General features: G+C 34.3%; 1 protein-coding gene across 4 annotated transcripts in view; it reads left to right on the forward strand.

Moving 5' to 3' along the window:
• Window positions 1-22,075, forward strand: part of LOC126745491 (PDZ and LIM domain protein Zasp) — a 61,998-nt gene that overhangs the window by 33,923 nt on the left and 6,000 nt on the right. For 2 of the 4 annotated variants that reach the window (XM_050453357.1, XM_050453360.1), the window contains exons 4-10: window positions 78-214; window positions 266-372; window positions 7,840-7,987; window positions 8,687-8,773; window positions 8,842-8,937; window positions 18,954-19,053; window positions 19,141-19,342. In XM_050453357.1, coding sequence (XP_050309314.1) covers window positions 78-214; window positions 266-372; window positions 7,840-7,987; window positions 8,687-8,773; window positions 8,842-8,937; window positions 18,954-19,053; window positions 19,141-19,342 — 877 coding nt within the window. Of the gene's footprint in view, window positions 1-77; window positions 215-265; window positions 373-3,252; window positions 3,398-7,839; window positions 7,988-8,686; window positions 8,774-8,841; window positions 8,938-18,953; window positions 19,054-19,140; window positions 19,343-19,669; window positions 19,712-22,075 lie in introns of all 4 variants that reach the window. The other 2 variants (XM_050453359.1, XM_050453358.1) reach the window with 2 other exon arrangements.

Below are 22,075 nucleotides of genomic sequence, written 5' to 3' on the forward strand. Positions count from 1 at the left end.
TCTGAAAATATAATTAGACGCAATAGTTAGTAAGACAATTCTAGACTCTTCCAACACGTTTTTTTTATATTATTAAGGTCAACGGTGCTGTCAACGGTGGTGCTCCAAAATTAGTTAACAAACAATACAATACTCCTTTGAAGCTTTATTCTGAAGACGCCATTGCAGAGACTATTTCTGCTCAAAGTGAGGTGCTGTCCACTGGAGCTCTAGGGTAAACATCATAATTTTGCAAAACTTCGATTTAATGTAAACAAATTTTCAGAGTTAACTTTAAAAAGAATGAGAAGAACTATGATGCAACCAACAGTGCTGTTTATCGTATGCTGAAAGAAGCCGAAAATGAACCAACAGAACCGACTAATGATTCAGGTAAAGAATATGTCAATCTTTATTCAATTTTATTAAAAAATAGCATTTTTTTTAGTGTCTTACCTATTTGGCGCATTTGCCATTCAAATTTTTAATTTGTTATTGGTTGTTACCTTCTACTTTTACTCTTTGTATTATATTTTATGCAATCTTTTTTGGACAACATCATATTGTAACCTATTTATCTTTGCCCAATATTTGGGTTAAGTCATCTACGGACTTCATAATAAGGATATTAAGTAAGACAGAAAGAAGAGTTTTATCATTAAGTAACGAGTCTACTTCAATTAAAAGTAAGAAAAATTACGGGTTTAAGATATGGGTAACAATACAGGGTGTCCCAAATAAAATGATATCCATGGGGATTTTGTAAACGGTAGAGATATAGTTTCGGTTAAATAGGGAAAGAGTTCTGCTGTTCCAAGCCCAATCAGATGAGATATTAAGATCCATAATATATACAGGGGTTTTGAAAATATCGGGCTAAATCTAAAAATTACATTTTTAGAAAACCTGCAATATCGTCACTATCTTGAATCGGATTTTAATGAAATTTGGTAGTGTTGGGTTATCTACTATAACCAATGGATTGACGTTAACGATATTTTTATAGGCATTTTAAATTTTTTGCAACCATAGTCAACTTTGTTATTTCTTATGCACGCTATAATAGATTTATAGGTCATTAGCACGTAAAAAGACCTTTTCAACCATGTATAACGACCCTATTTTGATATGGCGGAAGACACAAATTTCTTTAAAATATTAATTAATTAATTAAGATTAACAAAAATTGAAACAACAATTATTTCTAAGTTACAGCGATAAATGAAATTAAACAAATCAACAATTAACCAAAATAAAATTGAGACCTCCATTTTTTGTTATCACACAATGTACGTATGTCCCAAATTCGAGGGTGAGAGTTACAGGGTCGGTTAAATGGAGGCAAAGTTGCGCAATTTGGAGCTTAATAAAATGACGTTTAAAAAATTGTAAAATTTTTAAAAAACCGAAATTTGTCAAAATCGTTTTTACCTTCTACCGACTTTATTTAAAGCGATATCGGAAAATTAAAAACAGTTTCCTATAGCCTGTTTTTATGTATTACAACATGACGCAAAAAAAAATAATCCGAATAAATCGAATAACTCCGGAAGGATAAAATTTTTTAAACTTCATTTTAATAAGCTCCAAATTGCGCAACTTTGCCTCCATTTAACCGACCCTGTAACTCATACGGTTTCCGAGATTCCAATGGTCATCCCCGAATTTGGGATATCCTGTACACCTCTCAATCATAGCCAAACAAGGATTTTTGACCATTTGTCGTGGAATTTCTTGAAGTGCTTGTTGAATGGCTGCTTCAAGTTCTTCCACTGTAGTATGATTAGCGTAATACAATTTATCTTTTAGGTATCCTCATACATAGAAATCAAAGGGCGTCAGATTAGGTGAGTGGGCTGGCCACGCAATAGGACCTCAATTTCCTATCCAATTATTTCCATATTGTTCATTTAGGTAATTAGAAATAATTGCAGAATTGTATGCAGGGCGCCATTTTGTTGGAACCACATGTTGGCTATGTCATGAAGCCAACTCTTCTTAACTGGGATCTACGTAATGTTCAAGAATTTCTAAATATCTTGGTCCTATAAGCTTGTCATTAAAAATATTAAATAAAACATATCCATTTAAATATCTATCCAAACATTAAATCCCCATTTTGTTTGATCGGCTCAATAAATATTATTATGTCTATTAAAGACAGCCCAATTTGTAAACTTACTTTTATCCGACCACACTTTTAAAGGAAATCTAGAAGCTTCCTGACATTTTCCGAGAAACCAGTTACAAAATACTGACCTAAGTCTCCTTCTCGAAGTCACTGACTATGTGCTCATGATATGGGCAGTATTTAAACTTTTTGAGAACTCGTTGGGTGGTTGTTTTAGACTTCCACATTAGTTTCGATTTGCCAAAGCGATGTGCGCAGATTTTCCAGGACACTTACTCTATTTCTGTTGGGCTTGTTAAATGAACCATACTTATAATAATAAATTATCTCGCAATCTACTGAAAGTCACTAAACCTGGTTGTCTTTCTAAAAAGCCCTCACTGTATATTTTCCTCGCTCGTTTAGCATTTCTGCGACATAATATGAAGCAATCATTTAATCTACCTTTTCTCTATTTGTAAATCTCTCCGTCTTAAACTTATTGTTCAGTAAAGAGAGTTTATCACAAAAATGAAATTGTTTACATATATTAAAAAACTTGATAAACGTAAATCAGTAAAAGTAAATAAAAAAAAAACAGAAATAATTATTCCAAATTTCAAACCTATTAAAATGATCAATAACTTTAAAAAATCACAATTATTTTAAAAGTGTTGACAGAGCGATGGCATCGCTATGACAACAATCCCGACATTTGTTTTCACATCCATCAATCAAGTGAAAAAATGTTTTTTTGCATAAATTAAAAAACCAAAATCTCAATGCAGGCAAGTTTAATTATTTCTGCAACTTTAATACGATTATTCAAAAACCGCTAGACAAAAATCAACAAAGGAGGATACCACTGAAAAGAGAATTGATCGCCCTTTAAAACGATATATTACTTGATACCCATTTTTATTTAAGGGTGACATCTACCCCTCCTAGGGCGTTGAAACAAGAAGGATAAAAATATTTATTTAAAGCGGTTTTTACTACTATTATGTTTTTTACTAAGTACAAAGTATTTTCTATATTCATTACAAAGAGAAATTCTGCCTGTTAGGTAAGACACTTAATAAGATATATCTAAAAAAAGAGTATAATCCATGCTATATCACAAAACGTAATATTCTTTAAATTATATACATTAACTTAAATAGAACCAGATTCGGGAATAGTATCCGCCCCAAATAAGGGTGTAGCCGGTTTACGGCACGTTGTAGCCCCTCAAAATAAACCTGCGCCTGCGAAACCGCAAATACCACCCGGTCAAAATATTTGCGCAGAATGCGAGCGCCTCATTGTGTAAGTACAAAGCTATCGCGAGGGTGTGTTTTTAAAGGGTTTTTTGTGTGGGCGCTTCGGTTTTGCTTATCCTTGTAGCAAGTGATAATCCTTGAAATTTTAATTGATGCTTTTATAAATACTTCAGGTTCTTTGGTCTGTATGTGTCGTAAGAGAATTTCAAATTCTTGAAGAGAAATATGAGTATTTTACTTTTTGACTCAGTCGATATGACATAAGTTTTATTGATATTCTTTCCACATATTTAATAAATATAAGACTATTTTTGTCGTCTTTCCTACAACAAATTTGGAGATCACACCTTCACTTGTCAACTTTCAATCTGGTAGCTTGCGAGGTAAAATCAATATACAGGGTGTCTGCGAAAGGTTGGGCAATCTCGAAACTGGAGATCCTACAGACCAAAATATGTGACTTGACCCAAACATACGTACTAAAGACGTATTTTGTACGTACTCCACGACATAATGTACGTAGACAGTACGTACTTCAAAAGACGTATTACGTACTATGGACGTATATAGGACGTCTACTTTCCGCAGGATTCTATGTCATATATACGTACTTTTAGGACATTTTACGTCATGTTTTGGATATAATATGACGTATCTAGAATGTTTACATGACTCCTTTTTTTGTGTGGTAATTTTTTTTTTAATTCTTGTATAATCCATAGGAGCTAAGACATTTTCCAACTATTTATATGTACATGTATGTACGTCCGCGAGACGTAACTAATGTACGTACGAACTACGTATCCAAAAGTACGTACTAAATACGTTATTTTTATAACAATAGATGAATGGACATAAATATGGCATTAAAATTACGTACCCAGGATGTACGATGCTGTTTGGGACGTCAAAGTTACAATTTTATTTTTCCTTATTGCTTGAGAAGCATTTTAGATCTTGACATAAAACTCGATATTGGAAAGTTTTCTAGTATGATTAACAAGAGTCCATTATTTTTTATGGCCAAGCTTCTAGAGGGCGTCAGTTACAGCACTGTTTCGATAAATATATTATCATAACTGTTTTGTGCTACCCTGTATACAACAACTGACCGAAACATCTAATTTTCTCGTATTTACGCAATAAAAAAGGTTCACTTGTTAGAAGTGTCTAAAGTTAATAGTTTTAGAGATATTATAAAATTATGCATTTATGTACAAGGCTCTTGAAAAAGGTTAACCACGACAATGGACTTACTTCGTTTAATTATTTTCGGACGAAGCAGAATTTCGAAAGGATGGGCCGATTAACTACCAGAATCTTCACATATATGCAGACGAAAATCCTCATACAATAATACAAACCCGCCACTAAGTACAATACTTCTTTTCCGTAAAGTTTGTAATATTATTGGGTTTAGGGATCAATAAAATAAAAGTCCAAACCAATAATATTACAAGCCCAAAACCCTAAACGATATTTATTTGAATCGTTAAAAAAAATATACATCTCAAAATCTAGGTACACTATTGACGAAGGAAATAGGTAGCTAAAGACTATGAGATTTATGCAAGACATGGAGAAACTTTTCGCTAAATAAGTCTTGGAAGAGCTTAAACTTTGGGCATCATCTTATAAAAAAACTAGTTAGGTTTAGCAATCATAAAACTTTACTAAGTACAATTTTAAATTAACTTATGATATATCAGATATCAGGAATAATTGGACGATATTTAATACTCGTAAGACCCGTTGAGTTACCACTTAAAATAAATAGCCAGGAAGCACAATTGCCCATCCTGCAGAAAGATATTCCATTACAAACATCCTTGAATATGTGATTTATTCATGACCACGTGCCACCTAATTTAGTTTATTAGTTAGAGAGCATCTAAATAGAGTTTATCCAGTTTATCAGCCGATACATATCGATAGGTCGATCAGAACCTGTGTCGTGGCCAGCTAGATCACCAGATCTAAATCCTATGGATTTCTTCTTCTGGGGTGATTTAAAACGACGCGTTTGCGATAACTTAAGGTGATCTTTGACAAAGAATTTTCCACCGTAGCCAGGAAATGAAAAATACCATCTAAATACTTTGGAGAGTGCAGCAAAGATTAGTTCGGCGAGCTAGAGGGTATAACAGGCAAGGTGATGCTCACTTTGAGCAATTTTTGTAGTTAGTATTTTCTTTTATTAGTTTTGTTACCATCATCATTTATTATATTTAAAAACCATAGCAACACTACTCAGATATTATTAAAAGTAAGTTGATTATTATGTTATATATCTGTTTTATAATCATCTTGCAAATAATGCATTAGAACTTTTAAAAACAAATATCTCGAAAACTATTGACTTTAGACACTTCTAACAAACACGAGAAAATAAGATTTTTTGATCACATGTTGTATACAAGATCCACCGGTTATCCACCGGCTTAGATCCACCGGCAATCTTCTGGCTTACGTCACACACTTGTGGACGGAAGCCATAGAGAAGCACGGCGAGTCCCGCTCAGTCGCTCTTGACATTTCCAAGGCATTTGACAGAGTGTGGCATGAGGGACTACTAACCAAGCTCTCCTCAATCGGCATACAAAACTTATTATTGAATTGGATCAAAAGTTTTCTTGAACAACGAACAATCCAAGTAGCCGTCGATGGACACCTCTCCGACAAATTTAACATTAACGCTGGAGTCCCTCAAGGATGCATTCTATCCCCCACCCTTTTCTTGATATATATCAACGATTTGCTAGGAACCACTGTCAATCCAATCTACAGCTTTGCGGACGATAGCACACTTATTTCCACATTTAAGTCCGCCAAACCAACGACAGCCGCAACTTCTCAGAATCTTAGGCAGCAACAAGTAGCTTCAACCAACAACGATATTAGAGCAATATTAGAGTGGGGCGATAACAATCTGGTCAATTTTAACGTTAAAAAAACGCAGGCTGCAGTATTTACGATGAAGACTAACCTTGGTGGTCCGGAGCTGGTTATGGCAGGGAAAACATTGCCAATGAAATCATCTTTACATCTTCTAGGAGTCGAAGTCACCAACAATGTGTCCTGGCATGACCACGTTGCAGAGATCGCCAGGGCAGCTTCCAAAAAACTCGGAGTGCTTTTCAAAACGAAAAAACTGTATACACCAGAACAGCTGCTGACTCTTTATAAGGCTCAAATACGCCCTTTCCTCGAGTATTGCTTGCATGTCTGGAGCTCTGCACCCAAGCATAGTTTAAAGCTGCTAGATTCTATACAGAAGAGAGCTATTCGTCTTATCGACAAACCAGAACTGACAAAGAGTCTGGATAGTCTGGAGCACAAGAGAAAGGTGGCTGATCTATGTTTATTCTACCGTTATTTTCACGGTAAGTGCTCCTCTGAGCTGGCAGGGCTGATCCCACCCAGGGCTGTTCCGGCAAGAAGGACGCGTCTAGCAGTTGCGGCTCATCAACATCGAGTCCACCTGCCTACCCCAAGGACGTCGCTGTATCGGGACTCATTCATCTGGAGAACATCTTCTTTGTGGAACGGGCTTCCACCTCACATATTTCCCGACGCATACAACCTACAGCGATTCAAGATAAATGCCCACAAATATCTTCGCGCAAGCACCACTCCAAGAGTGACATAGGACTTTCCTCTTGTGCTTGTGTTTACCATAAAAAAAAAAAAAAATACAGGGTAGTACAAAAAAGTTATGATAAGTTATTTGCCGAAATACTGCTGTAAGTGGCGCCCTCTAGAAGTTTGTCCATTAAAAGCAACAGAGCTTTGTTTCTCATACTAGAAAACCTTCTTATGCTGAGTTTTATGCCAACATCTGAAATGCTTCTTAAGCAATAAGGAAATATGGAACATCCAATTGTAACTTTGACAACCTGTATCTCGCAAACTATAAACCTGTGAACTAAGGTATGTTTGAAATTTTTGGTCTACATTATCTGCAGTTTCGAGATTTTGTAGCCTTTCGCAGATACTCTGCATATATGTGATATATGTTTATGTACAATCCTAGGTTACGACTTTATTAGCAATTTTTGATTTATTGGCGTTATTGCTGGTTATATGCAATGATCAATGGATATTTTAATTACTCTTAGTAAGATGTTACACATTTATCTTAACATTAAAAGAAGCATTTCAAACAAACATTTTGTATGACGCAGCCTTTTCTTTTAGTATCTTATATACTATCTTTTTCTTTTTCTTTTGATTTAAAAGAGAAGACAGGTACTTTTTTAAGATAACTATAATTTATATGCAACGGTTTTACAAAATTCAATACAGATATTTTACGAGTATATTCCTGGGATTAAGATAATATTTTTTAAAATAATAGGCATACGTTATGTTTTAAATTTAAAAAAAAATCAGAAAAATAACATATCAAATTGAAAAGTTACCAATTACATCCCAGTAAAACTATTCTAAATTGTAATTAATAATAAACTAAACCATCTTGTCTCCTAGTAATTCGATCCGAATATCTATCCGCCACAAACGGAGGGACTAGAAGAAGTGCGAGTCCAAAATATCAATCATCATCATCCACAAACCAACCACAGACTTCTGATCACGAAAGCGCCACAATCTGCACCGATTGCGAAAGGGTGATTGTGTAAGTCCAACTTATGTTGGATCGATGTCATGTCTCCTCTTCTTATTTACAGCATTACAGCATGAAGTAGTTAATTATCCAAACATAGGATCTTGAGTAGTGAGCTAAGGATTCTGTTGTTTTCTGTCCAAACTAAATATGTTGCAAATATATTTTACAGGATAAGACACCAATTTTATGTGTCTTCTTTAAGCAAATTAGTCCAATCCTTAAAAATACTTTGTTTCAAATTATAAAGAAATGAAAATTTGTTTACAAAAATTTATAAACTCTTAAGGTTTTCTAATTAATTTAATTGCTTAAGTATGGCTAAAATTATAAGTTGACTTCTTGGGAACAATTGGAATTTAGTAAAGTTTGGATAAGAATGCTACTAGAAGTTGTTGGCGCTCTATGATTTGTCTCCGTCTCCTACTGTCTTCTCTGTTGTACTTTGTACTGTCTCCTTCTTTGTATTTTATTATCTAACACGTCTTGCTTTGGTATAAATTTATTTGTCTATTATAGTAGGTATATCCTAAGTTGAAAAAATATTTTTATTGCATTTCGTAGGAATAAGCTGCATGTTTAGGGTATGCTTAGAATTATTTTGCTAAAGCTTCGTAATTTATTGCATGCTGTATTTTTTAAGAGAGTTAAATACAATTTTGCAATTTAATTTTTGCATCTTAATCTAATTTTACTTTCTTACCATTTCAGAGGAGTATTTGTAAGGATAAAAGATAAGAACCTGCACGTTGAATGTTTTAAGTGTTCAACTTGTGGATCTTCTTTGAAGAACGTGGGGTAAGTTAATTTTATGGAAAATTTAAAGATTTCAAATTAATATAAATACGTAAAATTCTCTATTACAGCTATTATAATATCAACAATAAGTTGTACTGTGATATCCACGCAAAATCGGCAGCTATTGCTATCAATAATCCCGGAGTGCTTGGAGACGTTGCTCCGTAAGTATATTTAATGATTTTTTAATAAATAATTTAATTAAATTAGATAAATATTAGCATATAAAATAGTTATTTATGTAACAAATAAGTAAAATTACCCTTTTTTTATAAATGGGAAATTATAAAAAAAAATTATAGAGTGCTACTAAATTTAAAAAAAATACCATTAATCGAATTGATATTACTCAATAAAAATCCAGACATAATGACCGAGATAACGAACCTCTCTTTGTGGAAGTGGCTGCAACTTGGTATTGCTTTTAGGTCTAAATTACTGTGTTACCTTAATTTCCAGTAATAAATTGGATTGCTCTTTTAGTAACTTATAAGTTTATAATTTTAACTTTAATGATTGCATTTTTCCAGGATTTTTTTGTCGGCAAAAAACTTCTTTATGAACACCGGTAGTTCTTGAACCCCCGGTAGCGTGGAACTCCTTGCTTGGTACTTACAAAAACTTCCCCACTAGACCTGGTTGGTTCCCTGCACTGCGGTCTGCTCTGTTACAGTCCTATTGTGCCTCATAGATTTTCTTCCACATATTCTGAGAAGTCCAGTATTTTGTCAGTCTGGTTGAATGCTTCGCAGAACTATAGAATGTAAAGGGTATTTTTTTTCCTCTTCTCGCTATGTAGAGTCACAATCTCTATCTGGTTTCCCGAGTCTATGTAGGTAGTTCCTGCAGGGTGCATGGCCTATGAGCGGCCCTGCTACCTTTTGCAATTGTTGCCTCATTATGTTCTCGCCCTTCCTGAAGGGCAGGCTGCCCAAAAGTTGTTTAGAGGGTTCCAGCTGTGGCAGTTGTTCCCAGTAATTTTTGTGCCTATTGTCCATCCTCTAGTACGCCCAATGCTATCCCGATCTTCGATTGTATGGATGCAGTATACCATACTAAGTAATCGCATTGCCTAAGCCGGGTACCTTCTGTGCTCAGTAGTCTTCTTCCCTTACGAAGGGTTTGTCTGGCTGTGTGACTTTGGTTTTGTTCGTTCTTAGTACCACACGCCCAAGATCCTGTATCTTATGGAATAGGGCATTGTGCCTAACTTTATTTAGAGTCGTTGCGCCATTCGACAGTAGCCTTTTTGCTCTTTAGTTGTTCTTTCATGCACCAGTACTCGACAACGTTCAAAGCTCTTGACATGAGCCTGGTTGCCTCCTCGTGGTAGTATCTCACAGCGAAGATGTGATGATACAATTTTTTTCACATAACGCAGGTGGCAGCAGTTCTTTGCCCTGCTGTAGCATGATGGATATGATACCATCTATTTCGGGAGATCTAAATGTTTAGAAGGTGTCTATCGGCCAGTTTAACTTTCTCAAAGGTTACAACCTGTTTTGCGAGGTCCCAGTTCTCTCTTTTGCTCCTGTTTCGAATATCAGGAGTCAGGTATTGGGCCTGTATTTGTCAGATACATGCCAGTTTGTCACAAGGTCACAAATGCGTATCGTACCTACAGTTAGTTCAATTACTTCCCTGTGGAGTACATTGACGAATGTCGGCTCGTTCTCCACATTAAGTATATATTTAGTCCCGAAGCTTCATAGTAATTTAATGGTGATTCACCTGATTTGTTTATTTGAGTGCTACCTCAAATAGTGTGGTGTGCACTGGTATTGCATCCTATTAAAAGGTTTTCTGATCTACCAGTCTCCTAAGTGAGGTTACCCTTATTGATCGTATGGGACATGTGCTGATACTATTGTTGTATCGTAGCTCTTTTCCGCTGTCTTAATTTGCAATTTGACCACCACCGCATCCATGTCGCAAAACTCCTATAGCGGTGTGGCCTACATCTTTTCTTATAAAGATGCTTCTTGGGTTGGATCCCTCTTTTTGGTTTGACCAAGTCGAGGTTTGGTTTACGAGTCTTCTTTTATGGTCCTCTTGTCTGGCTCCTGTAAATATATATCTAAGTATCATTATCGGCCATGTAGTTATTCAAGGTCGCGATTACTGCCTTGCAGTGGTGTAAGCTTATTTGTAATAATCTTGCTTCATGCAGGTCTGTTTTTACGGTTCCCGGCATAGGTCTTTTCATCTCTGTTGGAGTTTGTTTGACCTCCTTCTCCTGGAGCTTACTCAAGAGCCTCAGATTTATGCTGACGTATAGCGATTGCTTCACTTTTCTCACATTGGCCCATGATCCCTCATCTAGAAAGGTTGCCAGGTAGCCTTTGCCATTCTGGTCCTCCATTGTGGGAAGTACTGTCCACAGGCTGATGCTGATGTTATTTTGTACATCCAGCATGTGTAGGAGGACTTTCGGTTCCTCGACGGAACCCGGCACCTTAGCCACCACCTTGCGTGGTTTTGGGAGGTTGCTGACCTCCATTATTAAGAGATCAGCTTCTTCCCAGTGGGTCTTCTTCTCCATCAGGCCAAGGAGGATTATTACTAGGTATATTTCAAAGTTTGATTATTCTTAAAATCAATCACATTTATTGGCACTTAAGATGCTTTAATTTTGACTATTTTTGGAAAAAGCTTTCCTATTCATGTTAAGGTTATCTTTGAATCATTCCTTCTCTTCCTTCATGTGCCGTCTGTATTGAGGTAGGCGACCACTATAGCAAATTCTTCTTTATGTAGGGCCCGATGCATCAGAGTATTATCATTTATGTTTCTTCAGTCTCTTAACTTTTTAAGCCTGGACTTTTTCTTTCGCATTATGTCTCGTTTATCTTCAATATCTCCTTTCAGTACTTCTCGTGCCGTATTAGATTTTCCAGATGGGCTGTTTATCCGTTTAAGTTCATGATACTTGTTAACTGAGGGCGGCTATTTATTCCAGTTAAAACTTGTGAATTTTTTGTTCTGTTGGTCCAGGCTACAGTACAGGGTGGCCCAAATTCGACCCTCATCATTGGGATCTCGGAAACCGTAAGGGATACAAGGTCGGTTAAATTATGGCAGAGTTGCTAATTAGGTACTTAAAAAAATACCGTTTTAAAATTTAAAAAAATTCGAATAGTACCGAAGATCCGGAACTATTCGAATCTAATATTAATATTATAATCTAGACCACCCCATGACTTAATTTTATAAAATACCTATGACATATCATCAATATTATCAGCAAATTTAATATTAAAAACTCACATTTTTTACAAAACAAAATTTGTCAAAATTACCGATATATAAACTAAATAAACTATACTTTAAACATCTAACGTCTTTTAAAAAAACTACTGTAACAAAAAGCAAAGAAATATATTTGATAAATATGACGTTTTTTTTTCAAATCCTGCCACCAAAAACCCAAATAAGACTTAAACTTTTAACACTAATTAAATTTTGAATACAATAAAAAAAACTACATAAAATACTTAAATAATCCTCCTTCAAATTACGAGTCTCGAAATTTGAGCATCACACCAAAGGTTCCAACCATAGGACAATCCTCCTTCAACTTCAATACATTTCTGCATCCACTAGCGCAGATTACTCATGAATGCCCGTTGGATCATTCTTCCTCTTGCCTGAAAAAATTGTGATTTCCAAAGTAAAATTGTGGCGTAAAACATTTATATTTTGTGTCTTTAATTAAACGGTCTTTTAAATATCCCCATAAAAAATATTCAAGATGTCACAAATCGGGGCTTCTGGCAGGCCAGCGAACTGCAAGTTTGAATAAGAAACTGACACAAAGCAATACCATTATGTGGTGATGCCCTATTCTGTTGCCACCATAATTGCTGAACGATAGTCAATGGCTCGTCATCTAGGGCATCAAATATATCGTTTTGTAGAAAATTTAGGTATCGTTCGGAATTCAAATTTCTATAATAGAAAACTGGTCCTCAAATTTTGTTTCTATATAGCCTAATCCAAACATTAAACGACTCCCGTCCCTGTCTTCGAATTTGCTGATTCTGATACGGACCTCGACTGCTTAATAATGATTATTATTTGTGTCAAAAAAACCACTCGTGGAGAAATTGCCTTCATCCGTCTATATTAATTTAATTAAAAAAATTCTTATCTTCATGTAACATTGCATTAAGCCAATTGCAAAATTAAAGCCTTCTTGCGCTGTCTCCTGGCTTAAGTTCTTGGCTAATATGGATTCTATATGGTCGATACCTATTTTTTTTCTCTGAATCTGCGTCCTAGGTATATTCAGTTCCAAAGAAAATTGGCAAGATGGCAAGAGTTTCCAAAGAAAATTGAGGAACCGCGAGGATTTACTGCAACCTTAAACAAAATGTCTTACTTATTACATTATTGTAAAACGTGTCTTTAAAATATTAAGGCTGCTCTCTACCTATTATCATCTTTTAATCTAAATTTCTCGTTTTGATTTCAAAATTCGAAAATATAATATTTACAAATATTGTCTTGATCTTGTTTCTAACATCTTCATATTTTTTGCGAAACCAAGCCTAAAATTTTAAAAAAACGTGATGTTATGCCCTTCATACATTTATTTCAGGCCCTAAAACCGCAAAAGTTTAGTATTATTACTATTGTCTAATATGAATTAGACAGTCTTATTACTTAGTCTTACTCTTATTAGACTCTTATTATTTTGGAAAATTTAAGGATTGTACTTTGTGTTGGAAAGTCGCGAGGTGGAGAGCGCATGTCATATTTTGACGGCAAGCGAAGGCCATCTTTTGTTTATTTTAACGCCGCCTTTTTAATTTTTTTTTACTATTGGCGATCAAAAAATATCAACGCGTTGAATTTCCTCCACATTTGCTCACATTCGCCAGCTTATTGATAGTTGTTAATGATGAAATTGTCAATTGCAAAAATATACGGGGTCCATTGGTTTCTATTAATAATAACTCGGAAATACCAAATACCTAATTAATACTTAAATTAAAAGAAAAAAAAATAAAGTGGAGGTATCGGAATTGATATCTTAAATACAATTGATTTTGAACCGTTACATTTAAGGTGCTCCTTATTACTCAAGGAGGCTTGGTTTAAGATTAAATTAAAAAATAAAAATATCGTGATCGGTACTGTATACCGACCACCGACGGGTAATGTCTCTGATTTTCTATGTTCTTTCGAAAATAGCGTATCCCAATTGCATACAAACTGCCATGATTTGGTATGTGGTGGGGACATAAACATAGATTTGCCTAATTTGAATGATCCAAGAACCTTAAATTTTTCAAAGACAATAGAAATGTTTGATCTGAAGCAGGCGATAGATAGTCCAACACGAATAACTGAACATACCTCAACACTAATAGATGTTATTTTAGTGCCCTCACAAGGATATAAACATGATATGTTTGGTACTAATGACGTAAACAATTTCTCAGATCATTTTTTAGTGTATGAACAGTCTTATTTCACAAACGCAATGAAAAATACCAACTCTGCCAAAAAATCAAGATTGATAAAAACAATTTTCTTCAATGTTTCGCTGGTACACCCTTTGATAATATTTTTTATCTTAACGACTCAAATCTTAAAGTACTTTGCTTTATTCAATTATTATTAAACCTATTTGATTGTTTGGCTCCCTACAAAACTGTTAAATTTAAACAAACAAATCAACCTTGGTTCACTTTTGCCGTGTGCTTTGCGTGTGTTTCCCACATGTTTGATTAAACAAAAGGACAAACCTTACAATAAATTTAAACTAAATATGACACCTGATAACTGAACGTTTTACAAAAAAATTATAAATGAAACTACATGCGCCATTAACAGAGAGAGCTTTTTTTACAATACACTATAAATACAAATAGGGGTAACTGTGGACTTTTATGGAATTCACTTAGGAAACTGAATATATCGAATACAAGATCTAAAGGGGACATTCCAAGCAACATTAATATTCCTAACGAAATAAACAATTTTTTTCTACAGGTTTCACAGCTGAAGCAACCAGATCCAAATTTGATATCTTTTTACACCAATAGTGAAGTATGAGATTTTACTGAAAAACTAGCTTTTGGAATGACCGATGAAAGAGAAGTCCTTTCAGTTTTATCTTCTATCAAATGGAATGCCCTAGGTTCGGATGGCCTTAATAGTAAAATGTTAAAGCTTTGCTGTCCACACATTTTAAAGTTCTTAGTTAATATTGCTGATATTGCTTGTAGCATACTGACATATACGTTTCCATAGTTTTGGAAAATTACTGAGGTTTCCCACTACCAAAAACTAAAAATGAACCGACGGATTATAATGTGTTTAATTAATTATAATTACGGCCTATATCAACCTTATTACCATATTCAAAAATATTTGACACTTAAATGCACACAATATTCTCCCCTTACGCCAATCAGGATTTAGAAAAACAGCTGTTGTACAGCATTATTAGATGTCACTGATTCGATCATGTCAAGTCTGGATGCTGGAAATTCTTGTGTTCTTATACTATTAGATTACACAAAAGCTTTTGATAGGATAAATCATGAACTACTTTTTGCAATATTAAACTATATTGGACTTTCTGAAGATGCTGTTAATCCAATCAAAAGTTATTTATCTGAAAGAGTTCAATATGTGCAAACAGATAAAGGCTGCTCGGACAAAGATTCTCTCTACTGTGGCGCCCCCCAGGGTTCTGGGCTTTCACCGTTGCTCCTTTGTATTTATACTTGTTATATAATACATGCAGTTCAACACCGTACAAATTTTAGCTTTGCTGATGATAAACAGTTACTTTACGCCAACATATAAAATAATGGAGCACAAGCACAGTTACGCATTAACGAAGACTTAAAACGCTTGGTCAAAATCTCAGAACAACATCATTTAAGACTTTATCCCACAAAAACCAAGCTACTAATTTTTGGGAAGCATAAAAGCGATATAAAAAACCAACTTTAAATTAAATAATTCATAATTATGCTGTGTTCAGAAAGCAAGGAACCTGGGAGTTATATTAGATACCGAATTATGATTCACCGACCATGTTTCTTTATGTGTACAAATGCCAATTTAAAATTATTGTATCCACATAGGCATGCATTAAATCAGAAACTAAAATTAACTTTAACAGACGCACTTGTATTGAGCCACTTTAATTATTGTGATGCGGTTTATGGTCCCTGTTTGATCAAGCAGGATAAAGATAGAGTGCAGCGAGTTCAGAGAGCCTGTTTGAGGTTTGTATATGGTATAAGAAAATTCGACCCAGTTATTAACAAATTAAAACCTTCAAATTGGCTTGACATGGAAAACCGTCGTAAACTTTACTCAGTGGTTTTGTTTCATGCTTTAATTTTCAAAAAAAGCCCTCCATATCTTTACAAAAAAATTAAATTTAGATCCGACGTTCAGACCTTAAATCTAAGATTTAAGGATTTGCTATCTCCACCTTGCATAAAACACGTCTATTTACCAGATCATTCTCGTATAATATTTACATGCTATATAATAATATACCCTCTGATTTGAAAAGTTTAAAACCAGCATCATTACCGATATAACAAAAACTTGCTAATAAATTCATAAACTATACTCTATTTCAGAAGTGTGTAGAGCAATAAAACCTCATTAGGTATGCAAAAGTGGTACCTGGTGATCCACCAATATTTTATGCCACTACCTTAGTTGGGTATAAGTTTCAATGTGAAATTCTTTCTTTTCGTTGATTGCAGGTAGTGCCACCCGGTTTTGGGTCAATTTATGAGTTTTGCCCATTGTTACCCACTGATAAACATTGAAAACGGTTCGCCAAAGGCGTGCAACTGGGACTTGTTTGTTACCTTATAATTAATGTACTTAAATACTATTTTATTTTAGAAAGTTACTTTTGTTTAAATGGAATAATATATTTTTTTCACAAATTTATTGAACATAATATGTAGAGTAAAACAGTTGAAAATGTCACTTTTGGATCTGGCACTTTTTGAACAGTGTATAACAATTTTAAATTATAATAGATTGTAGTCTTCTTCGTCATCTGACGAACTGTCATCACCTCTTGACATTATAATTAAAGGATCGACTGTCTGATCGATGAGGTTGTCAAGATCCCACATTTTGTCCTCTTGCTTAATTACATGCTGGACTGCTTTTCGCCAATTCTCTGGTGTCGCTTCCGTAATGGCTTGATCAAACAGGAGCTTAACATCTTTCATTTTAAAAGTCGTGTTTTGTCTTGCTACAAATCCTTTTACCTGCGCCCATATCAGTTCTATAGGATTTAGTTCGCAATGATATGGCGGTAAGCGCAGTACAGTTATATTATATTTTTCGGCTATATCTTCCACGGCGTATTTCATGAAACGAGTTTTGTGTAAGTTTGCTATTGCCAGCAGTTCTTTTTTTATCAAATTTGCTTCAAACGCAATACCTTTTGCAGTCAGCCAATCGATAATTTCTTGCTTTCTCCAACTTGAAGTTGGCGTCTTCTCTATTCGCCGTGAATGATAGCTTGCGTTATCCATAACCACCACCGAATTAGCCGGAAGAAATTTTATCATTTCACCAAAATAGTCCTCGAAAACGTCTGAGTTCATGTCTTCATGGTAATCTCCTGTGCGAGTCGACTCAAAGGTTAGCAGACCTTCTTTTAAAAATCCCTCTTCGCTTCCAATATGTGTGATTATAAGTCTTTTTCCTTTTCCCGAAGGTACTTTAATACCCGTAGACAGGCCTTCTATGAAAGCTTGGCGAGCACTGGTTATATTTTTGTCTTGCCACATTTTTTGGACTATATAACCTTCGTTAATCCACGTCTCTCTAAAAAACTTTCTTTTGCTCCCTGCGGTACTGCTTGATACTTCTCAAGTATTGTCGTCTCCAACAAACAATTTCGTCGCTCTCCAGTAAAAGTGCTTTGCGGTTATGCTTTTCCCAGGCAAAATCCATATTTTTTAAAGTTTTCCATAAAAGTTTTCTACTTATCAACGGAATACTGTCATCTCGGCCAAGCTCCATTAAAATTTTGTCTAGGGTGGGTATTTCCTTTTTAAAATAAAAAGAGTGAACTTTTCTTCGAATTATACATTTAGCATTTTCATCAAGGACTTTTGTAGGTCGTCCTGGCTTTTGCTTGGGAGATTCCACTTGACCTGCTACTTTTCTTTCCCGCAACAATTTGAAAATGGTGGACTTTCCAATTCCACTCATTCGAGAACATTTTTCAACAATTTCTTGCACAGTAAAACTAGGGTAATCGTGTTTTATGCAATCATGTACATTTAAAATAATAACTTTTTCACTCAGCGATAGTGGAGAATTTTTAATACATCTTTTCGTTGGACTGAATACCTCCATTTTTTAAATATTGGGATAATAATATTGTGATTACACTACAGCGTAGCAGTGACTACTAACGTTTAAAATATGATTTAAAAGTATTTATAGTCTGTATATATTACCTGACCCCATTTTTGCATGTTACAAAGCGTTAAAAGATAGGTACCTATACAAAAGGATTAAAAGTATTTATTTAGTATTTAATCTCTTTCAAAATAAAGGCATTTAATCCGTGAAAATTACATTCATAAATATTATAAGTACCTGCGCCTATGAACTACCACGAAATGTAGCCAAACAGAACGGCATTCCCCAGTTTATTGCTCTAGACACTTCTGAAATAGAGTATAAATCTAAACTAAAAGTGCCAAGTACAATTTACAATAGGGTTTATCATTTTTTATATAAGATTGCTTTTATCCCATCTCCGTCTCAGTTGTGTTTTATAGCGGATTTTTTTTTGCTTCTTAACCAAAAATTGTATAAGTATGCAAATTATATCATTAACGTGCTACAGCGTCGGATAAGAATTTTATTTCATTTATTGCTTTGTATTTTATAGATATACATTATAGCCATAAGGAGTATATTTATTATCAGTTGAAAACTGCCATACACTCCTTTTTGTGGTAATAAGTACACTTAAGTATTTCTTTGTAGCTACTTAAAATTAATTTTTGTGTTATCTGTTATTACTGTCAATACCATAAGAAGTAGTAAAATGGATTATCAATCATATTTTTTGAAACCTGGTTAAACAAAACCTCTTATTTAACTTAAAAACATTTGTACATAATTTATTATTACTAAAAATTAATTAAATTTTCAGTAAACCTCCAGCAAACCAAATATCCGCCGCTCTATCGAGCCATTTGCCAGCTTCTTCGCCACTGTCCCCAAAGACATCGGGTTATTCACCCACTTTCCCAGTAAGTCATTAAAACATAATAATATCTTTAATGAAAATATTTATACAACCATAATATTTTAATAATAAAAACAATGTTTTTTTTTAGTCAAGCAACGTCGGCGGTCCAAAGCCGTTTTCAAGCGTAAGCGCTCCGCTATCACCTGGTGGATCTTTGTCCAGAGCTGCTCCCATTTCACCGGGAGGTTCCTTGCACAGAGCAGCACCCCTATCTCCGCAAGGAAATTTTTCTAAGCCGGCCTTATCACCAACTGCACATTCTTATACTTCTAACAGTCCGTTGTCTAGTGGTAAGTTAATTATACTAGCTTCAGTAGATCTATAGTATTTTAGAAGACAGGAAATAGCTAGTGTATAATTTGTTTTAGAGATGACACAATACCGCTAGACATATCCTTTCACTCATCACTTACATGAAACCAAATTTGTAATAAGTACCTGGGAATTGAAAAAAATCCAAAGAAATCAAATTGTTAGGCATAAACAAAAAAAATACTTTATTACTATTTAATAATCTCATAAAATAATTTCATTAAACTGTTAAAAGTTATTAGAATGTTATGAACATCTAATAAAAGATAAAAACAGTAATTTAAATAATTTTTTACACATCTTAGGAAGAACATCTAGCTTAAACACGGCTGGAGGATTATTTAAAGGTACAATTGCAGCTCCACGCCTGCGGTTTGCATTGTTTGCTTCATTTATAATATTTTTTAAATATTAAATTTACTTAACTACACATACTCAATTCTGGCAAAACTAACACTGGTAAAATAACCTGCTCTAAGCATTAAAGCTGTTCCATAAATTGCTAAATCAAATATATTTTCTTATACCGTGTGTCTGCCAAAGGTTGGGAAATCTCGATAGTGGAGATACAACAATAAAAATATGTGAATTGACCCAAAAATCCCTTAGTTTAAAAGTTGATAGTTTGCGAGATACATGATATCAAAGTAACAATTTTATTTTCTATTTTTCGTTGTTGCTTTAGAAGCATTTCAAGTTTTGGCATAAAACTCAGTATAGGAAGTTCTTCTAGTATGAGAAACAATGCTTCGTTACATTTTATGGCCAAACTTCTAGAGGGTGACATCCTCAGCACTATTTCGGTAAATAACTCATCATAACAATTTTGTGCTACATTGAATACAACAATTGACCGAAAAAATCTTATTTTCTCATATTTCAACAACAAAAAAGGTCTACTTACTACTTAGTGTTTAAAGTTAATAGTTTTCGAGATATTTGTTTTCAAAAGTTCCAGTATATTATTTGTAACATGAAGATAAAATAACAATCAACTTGCTTTGGATAATATCTTAGTAGTTATTATAGTAGTAGTATGTAGTAGTGTATAGTAGTAGTAGCTATGGTTTATAAGTGTAATAAATGAGGATGGCAATAAAACTAATAAAAGAAAATACTAACTATAAAAATTGCTTGCCTGTTACACTCTCGAGCACGAGAAACTAATCCTTGCTGCAAAAATTCTTTCCATTGCATTTGGATGTTATTTTTCATTCCTAGTTATGGTGTAAAATTCTTTGTCGAAGATCACCTCCTGGTGTATCGCAAACGCATCGCTTTAAATTACCCTAGAAAAAAAAATCGATAGGATTTAAATCTGGCGATCTAGCCGGCCGCGATAGAGCTCCTGATCGGTCTATCCATTGGCTTAGACAAACTCTATTAAGATGCTCTCTAACTAATAAATTAAAATGAGGTAGAGCGCCGTCATACATTAACTACATATTCATGCGTGTTTGTAATGGGAGATCAACCAGCAGAATGGGCAATTGTTGTTGTTTATGAAATTGTCAATACCCTTGGCCATTTAGTCTAAGTCGTAACTGAACGGGTCCTATGAAATATTGTCTAATTATTTCTGCTTATTAGTTAATTTGAAATTCTACTGGCGGGTTTGTCTTATTGTGTGAGGATTTTCTTGTCCCCGTATAAAAGTGAAGATTATGCTAGCCCATCTCTTCGAAATCCTGCTTCGTTGAAAAATTATAATAACGTAAGTAATTCCATTGTCGTGGTTAAACTTGCGTAAGAGCCATGTACAAAATTCTATCCTTACGGGGTAATCATTCCCGCTTAAACCATGTACTTTTTGTAGGTAGTATGGACGCATTTTCTTTGTAGCTACACTTTGTATGAAGCATTTTCTTTAAAAAAATGGTAATGACTGTATGTATATTTGAAAATTTGAAATTCTCAAGCTACATTCTCAACCTTAACTTCACTATGTCGGTCCATATTTCGAGCAAAACTACCTAAAAACCAAATCGTTTTTATTACTCAAAACTTGAATCAAAATAAGGCTAAAATAATTTTTTACCAGTTTCTGGTTCTTCGACTTAGTCTTTGTATATCATACTAGAAAACCTTCCTATACCGAGTTTTATGGCAAAATCTGAAATGCTTCTCAAGAAATAAGGAAAAATAAAATTGTAACTTTGACAACCTGTATCTCGCAAACTATCAACTTTTGGACTAAGATATGTTTCGGTCAATTCACATATTTTGGTCTGTAGTATCTTCCGTTTCAATATTTCCCAATCTTTCGCACAATGTATAACCAAAAACTTTTGTTGGTAAAGGTCCAAAAACATTAACTTGTCGGTTTTGGTCAATTTTGACCAAATTATAGAATAATCCCAAGGAATTTTTAAGGTATCTTTGATTTACATAAAAAACATAATCAGGATTCAGGTGCATTTAATAAAAATTACGAACAAAATAATTCAGCTAAAAAACTGTAGTATTTTTCTAAAGAACACTTTTATAATTGTTTAACACAATTACTCAAATACTTAAATGGCAATAAAATAGTTCTTTGAGATAGTCTAAAATTAAGGACGCAGAAAAAGTAAGGGTGGTATTTATTTGCCGATAGATGTTTCTGCTTATTGGCTTCTTTAGAATAAGAAAATATACAAGTCGGTGAATCAATCATTATGCATAGAAATGTGATTAAAGGCGAAATATGGCAACGCCCTGCTAGTCGCTTT

The sequence above is a fragment of the Anthonomus grandis genome, chromosome 16 (genome assembly GCF_022605725.1).
Source record: "Anthonomus grandis grandis chromosome 16, icAntGran1.3, whole genome shotgun sequence".
NCBI classification, from domain to species: domain Eukaryota; kingdom Metazoa; phylum Arthropoda; class Insecta; order Coleoptera; family Curculionidae; genus Anthonomus; species Anthonomus grandis.